Source organism: Myzus persicae, unplaced genomic scaffold, assembly GCF_001856785.1.
Source record: "Myzus persicae strain clone G006 unplaced genomic scaffold, MPER_G0061.0, whole genome shotgun sequence".
Taxonomy (NCBI): domain Eukaryota; kingdom Metazoa; phylum Arthropoda; class Insecta; order Hemiptera; family Aphididae; genus Myzus; species Myzus persicae.
In genome coordinates, this window is record NW_019103967.1 from 385,621 (window position 1) to 396,240 (window position 10,620).

General features: G+C 29.0%; 3 protein-coding genes across 4 annotated transcripts; 2 read left to right on the forward strand and 1 right to left on the reverse strand.

The window, feature by feature from the left end:
• Positions 1 to 500: 500 nt before the first annotated feature.
• On the forward strand, positions 501 to 2,360 carry LOC111037011. The gene has a single exon (XM_022319358.1). It carries the CDS (start codon positions 869 to 871, stop codon positions 2,117 to 2,119), a length of 1,251 nt encoding a protein of 416 aa, XP_022175050.1. The 5' UTR covers positions 501 to 868; the 3' UTR covers positions 2,120 to 2,360.
• LOC111037012 (NSFL1 cofactor p47) lies at positions 2,094 to 5,553 on the reverse strand. The gene is made up of 8 exons (XM_022319359.1): positions 5,286 to 5,553; positions 5,042 to 5,211; positions 4,388 to 4,558; positions 4,202 to 4,314; positions 3,980 to 4,133; positions 3,571 to 3,720; positions 3,301 to 3,513; positions 2,094 to 2,463 (listed from the first exon to the last, which is right to left on the reverse strand). Exons 1-8 carry the CDS (start codon positions 5,391 to 5,393, stop codon positions 2,331 to 2,333), a joined length of 1,212 nt encoding a protein of 403 aa, XP_022175051.1. The 5' UTR covers positions 5,394 to 5,553; the 3' UTR covers positions 2,094 to 2,330.
• Positions 5,554 to 5,776: 223 nt separating this feature from the next.
• LOC111037013 (RNA-binding protein 42-like) lies at positions 5,777 to 9,836 on the forward strand. 2 transcript variants are annotated; one of them, XM_022319360.1, is made up of 6 exons: positions 5,777 to 6,010; positions 6,077 to 6,147; positions 7,666 to 7,819; positions 8,656 to 9,008; positions 9,151 to 9,345; positions 9,416 to 9,836. In XM_022319360.1, exons 1-6 carry the CDS (start codon positions 5,961 to 5,963, stop codon positions 9,544 to 9,546), a joined length of 954 nt encoding a protein of 317 aa, XP_022175052.1. In that variant the 5' UTR covers positions 5,777 to 5,960; the 3' UTR covers positions 9,547 to 9,836. The 2 variants fall into 2 exon arrangements, with proteins under 2 accessions (XP_022175052.1, XP_022175053.1); XM_022319361.1 differs by lacking the exon at positions 5,777 to 6,010 and adding an exon at positions 6,245 to 6,334 and having other exon boundaries at positions 6,088 to 6,147.
• Positions 9,837 to 10,620: the final 784 nt, after the last annotated feature.

The window sequence follows — 10,620 nt, forward strand, 5'->3', positions numbered from 1 at the left end:
GCCATAGTTATAGTTAATAAATTAAATTCTATTAAACATTTCATAATATTATAATAAGATTAATAGAAATAATGGACGGAATACGAAGTCAGTGTCACTGCAACACTGTGGTTTGTGACTGTGACGACTGTGTCAGACGTCAGTGGTCAGTCACTCCTCACTCAGTCAGTGATATAGAATATACTGATAAACGATTCTTGAAATTAAATCGAAATGATAAGAATCGATACGAAGAAAATCGATTCTAAAAAAATTATGTATATTTTAAAAGGAGAAAAAAAACCAAATATTCAAATTCGAAGTATAGTACTATAGTTTTTTTGACCAACATTTCCAGATTCCAAATGCATGCCCAGCAATGATCCACGGGGAGGGGGGGGGCAATCTTCGATCATAATCAAATTGAATTGATTTATTAAAAGATTGATTAATCCACCTGATCGATTTAAAAAAGGTACTGTCGTACCATCTGATGATTCTGATCGTGTATTCGCGTCGTTTGTTATCAACTGACAAGGTAAGCCGATAACAACTGGGTTACAAGTTACAATTAAGTAATTTACAAATGTGAAAAGTTGCAATAGTTTTTTTTTAATAATAATTAACGACTAACTACTAATTAGTAATTAGTTGTCTCTAGACAAGAAGTATTAAGTAAATGACAATTACAAACATTATTGTTGTAATTTTTTTCTTAGGTTTTTCAAAATAGATCTATTTCCAGTTTTGATCATTTTTTCATGTTGATAGTATGACAATTTAAAACTTATAACATTATTATTTATTTATATTGCCGTTCGCATTACCTAATCAATTTTGATGAAAACAAATCGGTAATAGGTTATTACCTAAGGGATCGTGTGAAACGATGAGAAAATATCAACAGTTGCTGTTAGTGTTGGTGTCATTTGTCAGTGTCTTTTCACTGTTGTTGTACAGGTATGAATATATGCAGCTTTTGAACGTCTTGGAAGTGCTAAACTTTTTTGGTTACACGGCCGACAACATGACAAACTGTGTTCTGTTGGAGGATAAGTTCTCTGTGGATCTGGAAAACGACAATTTGTTAGCGAAACCACCTGTCTTTTGGATTAAACGCGATCAATACTACGCATATTCTGCCTTCTGGTCTGCTCAACAAAAGTCTGTTAATTTGCTCATTTTGGGCCCAAAATCAGCTTTCTCTGGTTATGAATGTCGCGTGTGGTTTAAAATGGCAGATCAGTTTGTTTCCAAGCCAGCAAAACTTTCCTATAGCATAAGAACTACTAATCACGATCCAAATTTTCATCAATATGAGGTTCACTGCAAACCTGATGACGTTCCTGTCAACACTGAGCCATATGGAGTTTTGCTGGGACGAGAAAATTCATTAAAACTGTTCATACCGATTGATGTTCAAAAAGTATCTCCCACCAAAGATGATCTGATTATATGCATTGCGCCAGATTATTCCGGCATTCCTGATACATATCTTGTGGAATTCATTGCATATCACTCATTATTAGGTGTTCGTCATTTTGTAGTATACGATATTGGCATACACTATAAAGTTCTTCAATTTTTACGTTCAATTGCTGGTCACAGAGACATATACAAAAGTTTATCTACACTCTCTTGGCAATTTCCTACGACAGATCTACAATTAGAAAGGTCAATCTTACAAAAAGATTGTAAGCAAAGAACAGAAGGGTTAGCTAAACATAGTGTTTTATTATCATGGGATCAGTATTTGATGTTAAACAAGGATGAACTTAATTCTTTAAAGAATGACATGGGCTATACATTTGAAATAAAGAAATGTTGTAACAATCGGCAGTTAAAAAAATCCTGGCCCATGGCCATGAAGAAAACAATATGTGAAAAGACCAATGAGACAATTAGTACTATTATTGATGATCAAACAATGAATTACCAATCACCTGTAAAAATTGGATCCATACATAGGCTGGAAGAACTATGTGAAAAATACAGTGGTAAAGATGACAAAAGTATGGCTAAGTATTTAATAAATTTTGTTAATAGTAAACTGTTGAGGTTGTGGAAATCTCAATTAAAATTTTCCATCACTCAAGCAACCAACAACAATGTGATTAATCTGTATAAAAATTATTCATGAATTTATTTTGACTGTAACATTTGAAAGGAATTATATGCATATATTTTTTTAAAGGATATTTTATACAAAATCAAATAAATATTACTATTTTTAAATAAATGAAGTAATGTGCTGTCTTATTTTTAAATTTCAGCTTCCAAAAAACATGATAAAATAATGTAAATATATAAATTAATAAAACAAAAAAAAAACCAAGTAAAACTAAAATACTTCAACCAATGCGTTGGAAGATCACAGTGTTCAATAATCCAGCTTCTGACAATGTTTGATCATTATTGTCTAATGTTTTTGGAGGGTATGATGACTGCAATTTAAATGGTCTAGAAGCAAAGCTAGATCTTGCGCTGATATAAAAAGTAGTTAAGAAAAATATTCAATAAATTAGAGTTCATTTCTAATAAAATATTTTTGATTTAATTTGAAATTATTTAATAACTTTTTCCACAACACAATATTATCTGCAAAAGCAAAAAATATATACATTTGAATATATTGATGATAAGTACTAATGAAAATGAATAGTAAAAAACTAGGGATGGATTGAACTAAAATTGTATTCAAACTTTCAAAAATGTATATAAAGTAAAATATAATAGTAAATTATCAACTATGTACCACAAAAGTAAACTGTTTAATATTCGAATATGTGAACATGATTTAGCACTAACTATGACTCTCGCTCAATAGATAGATGTTGGATGGTTTAGTATGCCATATACCAAATTAAAGGTACCTTTAAAAGTTACAAATTAAGTATCTAATATCTTTTGTGTCTCTTTTGCAATTAAGAAAAAACATTAATATAGTTAATTTATTATTTTGAAATTGGGGTGGATTTTTGTTAATAGGTCATCAATTCATTGAACCAATAATTTATAAAAAATACATATTATATACAATTTAGATACACAATAATCATGATGAAATATAACAAGTAGACTTACTGTATTATTATGGTAAAGTAATTTTTAAAAGTAGTATAGTACAGTATATTGGACGAGTTCCAAACTTTTTGGAATGTTTAAAATTAAATTTCGCAGAGTTTTTGAGATCTCATCCCTAAGTATAACACACTATAAATCGACACAACAAAAATGTACTATAATATACAATATACCTGTGAATTTTTTTTGTTTATCAATGATTAATACCTCTCAAATAATTTTAATTAAAAAGGATACGCTATGATGTAACGGCGAATATCTCCAATAGTATGACTATGGTTAAATGTGGCTACAATTCTTGTACCATCTACTAATCTGATCTGTAATGAAGTGGTAGGAGCGTCAGGCGTTAAAGGGACTTCAGCTCGAGCAGTAGCTTCATTGGCAACGCCACTATCTGAAGTTTGGACTTCTTTCGGAACTTCATTACCAACAACATCTGGTGCAGGGCTAAAAATTCATTTTTGTGAAGACGCATATTTAATTAAATAACAGTTGTAATATTACCTTCCCAACAAATTTCCTGATCCTCCAAAAATTTTTTTCTTTGGTTTTGATGGTACATATTCTTCATATCTATGATCTTCAACACTAACATGAAGTTCATCTTCACTAGATACATTTGCCTCTTTCAAAAGTAATGGTGGAATCTCTTCTCTAAAATAACAGAAAACAATTAATAATGAATAAATTATTTGTACAAAATATTAAAACTAATGAAGTATGAAATCAAACATTGATAGTAATAGATTATAATAGTATGATCAAAAACTGCCTCAACACCCTAATTTTCAAATTAGGTAGTTAAGATAACAGAGGGTGTTAGTATCATCAGAAACTGAAAAAACATATCAAAACAATAGACAAGAGACACTAAATTGCTTGGGTTAAATGTTTTTAACATTAAATTACTAACCCTCTAGCTACTAGAAGTAGGAATTCTCTATTTTCTGGCCGATCAATGCTGTGCAATTCACCATCATTGATAGTGAATCCTTCTTTCCATACTTTTAAGACAACTTCTTCTTGATTGGATGAACGTTTTGTAGTAGAATTATGAGATGGAATAACTAAAATTAAAATTTTTATAATGAAACATTAATTTAAAGGTGAGTCAACCGAATTGTATTCATCAAACCTTCAGTATCATTTTCAGTTTGGCCTAATTTATAACCTGTACCAAAGAAATTTGATGCACCACTGTCATGCGTAGAACTACTGCTACCACTTGGTGCTGAAGTACTAGCATACCTAGATTTAATATTTATATAGTTAATTTTTATATATAGCAAAATCTCAAACTTATGTATGATCATTTTTTTACTTCTGCGCCGTTTGAAACATATCAGTGATAACATCAGCATTGTTGCGCGGAGGCCCAATTACTTGTTGACCACTCGTGATTGATCCGCCAGCATAGAACCTCTGACCTTCTTCATCATCACTGTCTTTATCTTCAACTTCAGCATTCTTCAAACTACTGAACGTCATAATTCTAAAAACATATAAAGATCATGTAGTGAAAGAATCTTAGATCATAATATACAATGGATAGAGCCATGGCCTATAGATTACACATAATGTCATTGATGTACATGTTAGCGATGAGTGGCCAGTTATACCTCTTCTGAGCATGAGCTAGCAATTATATTTATCTTGACCAATTATTCATATTTTTTTATCAATAATCTATCATACAGATTTAAACTGCTTACCAATTCAATAAATTCAAGTTCATTAATTCTGGGTTATTATGTTCATATTTATCATATCTTTAAGAAAAATATGTGACGAGCCTTTTGCTCATACATAGTATATTTACACATAATTGGCAACTTGTCACTAATGTGTACATCAAAATATTGAGAGGTGGTTCCATTCATTGTTTATGAACGAAGGTAAGAATAGAAGTTTGTTACAGTATTCCTAAATTAGTTATATGTTTAACATTATATTCAAAAGAATGAAGTTTAATTACCTAGATTGTGGTTGCCATTTTTTCGGTTTTGGTACTGGTTTATAATTCGATATGCTAGCCATTGGCACATCCCTATTTGAAGCAGCTGCCGGCCTCGATGAAGACTGTCCAGCATTATCGCTCAGAGGTTCATCATCAGTACCTTCGTCATAAAAGCTCGCCAATGCAGCCTAAAAATACATAATAAAAAAATAAATATTAAATGCACCATCACGAGGCACAATTTAAGTTATTTTCTCTTTACATCCATACTCCAGGCGGCCGATTCTAAATAAAATTTAGCTCTTTCTGAATCTACATTAGTTATGCCAGCAAATTCGTTGACCTTGTTACTCTGCTCTGACTCGCTCATTGTGCTATTTGACTTGGGCAATTATAAAAAAAAACAATAAAGGAAACCGTGCGCAACAACTGAAATATAAATTTTATATTTTCATATATGTATGTTACAAAAGTCAATAATCCAAACGTAACTCGTTTATCTCTTACACACAAAAAGCGCTTGTAATCAATTTTTTTTTTGTTTTTTGATTTGAATCCTTGATGTAACCTAAAATGTTCGATCAGTGTAGCCAGAAAAAATACCTTGTCTCGACCATCTCAACCACGACTGTCTTAGATTATCATAACAATAATAAAACAATGATAACATCACTCATTCACTCGTTATCACGTTATCTCCATAAAACAACATCAATGCTATAATTCACCATTAATAATTATTGACTTTTGCTTATTCAACAATTGAACACTATACATTTCTATAATTCTATTCCCATTACCCAAATCTATAAAATTTTGTTTAGTGTTTACTTATTAAAGATATTTCACTATTATTTATTTGTTACTTCTCTCCGTCCTTTTTCAACCTGATTACTTTTTGTATTAAAATTTAAAATATCTAATTTTGTCATCAAATATGGCTGACGCTTTTGACAAACTTCGTATGATGGAAGACGAAATGAACAAGTAATTGAAAACATTTTACAATGTTGTAGATATATTTTTTTTTTCATGGTCTAATCTTTGTTTTAGGTTTGAAGAAGAAATTGGGATACCCAATTATATGGATGGAACACCTGGTGCTCAATCATACAGTAATTCTGGTAATTATAAATTAATATAATATATAAACATCTTGCCTTAAAGTTTATATTCGATACAATATTTTTGAAAAAATTACTTTTAAAATATATTATTAAGTTATAGAAAAACCTATTCCAATTTCCGATTAATACCTATTGACAATTCTGGAAATATCTGTGACGTAATAAGGAAGAGAAATCAAGTTTTGTAAGTTTTGTATTCAACTAGAAACAAAGGTGCTCGACTCTAGTCATCAACTTGTATTTTAATTGAAATATTTACTTATACAAATTACTTGTCCTATATCATATGTAAATATATAATCATTGTTTTTAAATGATTGTCTTTTTTTTTTTAAATAATGATGATTTAAATGATTTTAAATCATTTAAATAATTTTAAGTTAAAATATTTTTCAAAAAATTTATAGCAGTTTTCAGTTATTCATTACATAATTAATATAAGAGTCATAGGATAGCAGCTTAACTCTTGTAAATATTTATCAAAATTATGATTCATATAATATATTCTTATCTAGGGCCTGGAATCTGATACATTTGCATTGTTTTTATCTTTTAATTTAATACAATGCATAGTAATTGGATTAGTAGTATGATTGTATGATTATACTACTATGTCTAACTACAATGGTGTTATATTTACATTTTGGTGATTTTATAAATTTTCCAATATTTTTCTTAATGTCCCAGGCTAAGATAAATACCATTAGCCTTCTCTTATTGTTGTCTCATGTTGATAGTTTTGTAGTGTACACAAACTATATAAATAAATTTTTTTTTGATTATTGTAAAAGGGTATACAATTATTTTCAGTATTGTCTTATTGATAGTTTCATTGTATCTAACCTGAGAATTTCTAAAATTCATAAAATAAAATACTCTATATTATTCTTCATGGGTCCACCGTAAAAATGCATTTTACGCATTTTAAATCATTAATTATTATACAGTTGATTTAGTTGACTTGAAATTAGAGAAGTCAAAAAATTTGGATTATCCAAGGATAAAATAGTAGGAAATTCTAGGGGCCGGGAAAAAGTTTGAGGTAATGAAGATGTCGAGTTCACCAAGTTTGACTGTATAAAAAAAATTTGACATAGTACTAATTAAAATAATGCAAAATTAATAAGAATTAAAAAGGAGCAAAAAAGGGAAGTTATCTGACGTGTTTGCTGTATAGAAGGTTTCAAGTGAAGTCCGTCATTGAGTACTTTATAGTATTAAACTATTTGGATAACATAATTAAAATACAATTATGTAACACTTGTAAAGTTGTAAACATCACTAATTATGTTATTTTTCTACATTTCAGACTTGTAGCCTATGCCCTGTTATTTTAAGTGTATTTTTAAAATGCTTTCAAGTCATCTAGTTCTGGGCCCTAGTCAAAACAGCTCAAAATAATAAAATGAATAATGATTGTCCTAATTTGATTTATTGTTATTTCATTTGTTATTTGTATTAGTAATAACTTATTTAACTACATACTAATATATTTATATTATAAATTTTGTTTAGATAATTATTCAATGATGGGACAACAAAATACTATTGCTTCTCAAGGATATAATAATATGCGACCGTCGTTCTCTAACAACCAAATGCTATTACAGCAACCTCAACGGAGATTTAATGTTAAAGTAGACAAAACAATTGGTCCTGTTATTCTCAGGTATATATTGATTATTTCTTTTCAGTTTCTATAAATCATTAGTTAACGGTTTTAACTTAATGTCATGCAAGTATGCAACTAAAGAATAGGGTAATACTGTAATAGTAATATTAACTTTTATAAATACTTAATTGCTATTTAATATTTTTATAAATTTACTTTATAATACTTTACTTAATAAATATCCATCAGTGAAGTTTATGCTGTACTATTGAGTATTGACAATATACATATTTGTTATTTATTCCTTGTCTGATTGCATTATAGCCATTAGGCTGTAAAATAAAATGTTTGTTTACAATATTATCAACTTAAGATTAAATAGTATTATTTATAAAAAAAAAAACATTATGATTAATATTATACAACACTATTGTGTTTGTAATTAAAGGAGAATAGCAGTGGTCGGGAGTAGGATTAACGTAGCGTCGCTATAATATAACTAAAGTAGTGAAATACTTTACCCCGGTAGAAATTTTCAGTTGGCATAGTGAAAATTATAATTATTGTGTTGCTACTTTCAACTTATAAAAACTATAATATTTATTTATTTTATATTATAATAATGATGAGTTTAATAGTGAAATTTTTGGTTTTAATTCATGATTCACTCTCATAGTTAAATCTCGTCCAGTGACCAAATGTTAAATTAGTACTAACTATAAACTACTAATTTTCAATTGGAACAATTTTTAAAAAATGTATAAAAGTAGTGCACAAAAAAAAAAAGTAAAAAACACTAAAGAATAGCAATAGTAAAATCCTTTTTACATTTGAATTTCTATCAATATGATATACAGATGCATATATTTTTAAAACTTAACTATATGTTTTAGTGGTGCTCCTAAATTGTATACATCTAAACCTGAACCACCTCAACTTCCTTCAAATGATTTGATGATTAAAGCAGAAGACATATTAAAAATGACAACAAGTATCAATCCGTTAAAAAAAGAATCTAAGAAGTCACAACCCTCAATATTGCCTGGTAAAGAAATGGCAGAGGCTGTTAAAGCAACATCTAAAACAGTTGTTGTGTCGGCTGGAGGTAATGCTGTTGCCGCAGCTGAATGTGCTGCCTCAATCCCAAATCAATCTGCCAAGAGCAAAGGAAAAAAAAATAAGAAGTTTATACGAACTTCTGGAGGACAGGTATGGGAAGATCAAACACTATCTGAATGGGATGAAGGTATGCATTTTGTTTAAAATATTGATAGACTGTAGCAATAAATTTTATTCATTTTCAAAAAAAAGTATTTAATTTTGGTATGGTACTAGTTAAACATAATATATATTATAGTAGGTAACCCAAATTTGAATTATGTTTTCAGATGATTTTCGATTATTTTGTGGAGATTTAGGAAATGATGTCACTGATGAATTATTAGCTCGAACGTTTAGTCGATATCCTTCATTCCAAAAAGCGCGTGTAGTACGTGATCGGCGAACAATGAAAACCCGAGGTTTTGGATTTGTATCATTCAAAGACCCAGCAGACTTTATTAGGGCTACAAAAGAACTCAATGGTATTTCTTTTTTCCCTTTTTTTACTGAACATTTTTAAATACTTCTGTAATAAATTTTTTTATTTATTAGGTCGATATGTGGGCAGTAGGCCAATAAAACTGCGGAAGAGTATGTGGAAAAATAGAAGTTTGGAGGTAACTAAAAAGAAGGAAAAAGAAAAGGCTGCACTCATTAATTTACTAACTGGTCAATCTTCATAACATTTTTTTTTATTCTTACCATAGAAGTAAACTATTTAATATTTCACCAACATTTTAGCTGATAATATACTTTTATTTTATTTTTCCTTTTCAATAAGATCTTGCTGTTATGGTTTAAAAATAAAAATGTATAAAGCAATTATGTGTTCTTCAATTAGATGAATAAAATTACGTATTCTTTAAGTATTGAAAATAAGTTTGTAGTTCAAATTAGTACCGATCGGGCCTAATCAATTTACAGTAAGCTTAAATATATTCTCTCACGAGAGAAAGGTATTGCGTCTACAAAATCTTGTATATTCTTGCGCATTCCCATACACCTCACATCACCTCGTCATCCCTACTACTTGGTACTCATGAAGTAGCTGCTCATGACGAGCAGCGGTGGATTTGTGAGTAAACACATGCTTGTTTATATACATAGATGGAGTGGATTTGACAGTGTTATGGAGCTCATGTGGAAAACAGTACCTTTTTTTTTCGTGAGACCGACTATAAACATAAACATTGTTGTTTAACAAATTATTGAATGAAAGAATATATAGGAAGTAGGTATTACAGAAATTAAGAAATATTTTTTATACACAATACACAGAAGCAATATTGTCAAAACTAGTTTTATAGTGTTAAAACAACATATTATATATAATTAAAAAATAACAGTACACTTCATTTATTCAAATACACATAGTTTAAATATTTTTTAGCATGTACTTTTTAATTTGGATTTATTCAGTACATATTATATTTGTAAAGCCTATGATAATATTATGATGTATTCCAACTATGGACTATGTGAAATGGATGCGGACTGAGTATAAAAAAAATCCAGAACATTATTGAGTTTTTGTCCATCATTATTCATTTCTTTTTAAATATAATAATATAAAACTGTACAACTTATTTCTTCAACAATAACTTTTAACGATTCTTATTTTAATATAGACAACTATAGTTAATATTTTGGTAAGAGTAAGAGAATAGGTATCGTCAGTTAAAGATGATGAGAATAAAATAAATTAAGCAAAACTATTAAATATGTGTAGTCATAATATCATAATTAAAACATTCATT

Bases quoted from the DNA above. Each gene is read 5' to 3' on its own strand.
- LOC111037011 (XM_022319358.1), top strand. From the start codon at position 869: ATGAGAAAATATCAACAGTTGCTGTTAGTGTTGGTGTCATTTGTCAGT.
- LOC111037012 (XM_022319359.1), bottom strand. From the start codon at position 5,393: ATGAGCGAGTCAGAGCAGAGTAACAAGGTCAACGAATTTGCTGGCATA. The intron at 5,212-5,285 runs GTAAAGAGAAAA...ATGTATTTTTAG, and splicing joins CGGCCGCCTGGAGTATGGAT to GCTGCATTGGCGAGCTTTTA. The intron at 4,315-4,387 runs GTAAAAAAATGA...TATTAAATCTAG, and splicing joins ATGTTTCAAACGGCGCAGAA to GTATGCTAGTACTTCAGCAC.
- LOC111037013 (XM_022319360.1), top strand. From the start codon at position 5,961: ATGGCTGACGCTTTTGACAAACTTCGTATGATGGAAGACGAAATGAAC. The intron at 6,148-7,665 runs GTAATTATAAAT...AATTTTGTTTAG, and splicing joins TCAATCATACAGTAATTCTG to ATAATTATTCAATGATGGGA. The intron at 9,009-9,150 runs GTATGCATTTTG...TTATGTTTTCAG, and splicing joins ACTATCTGAATGGGATGAAG to ATGATTTTCGATTATTTTGT.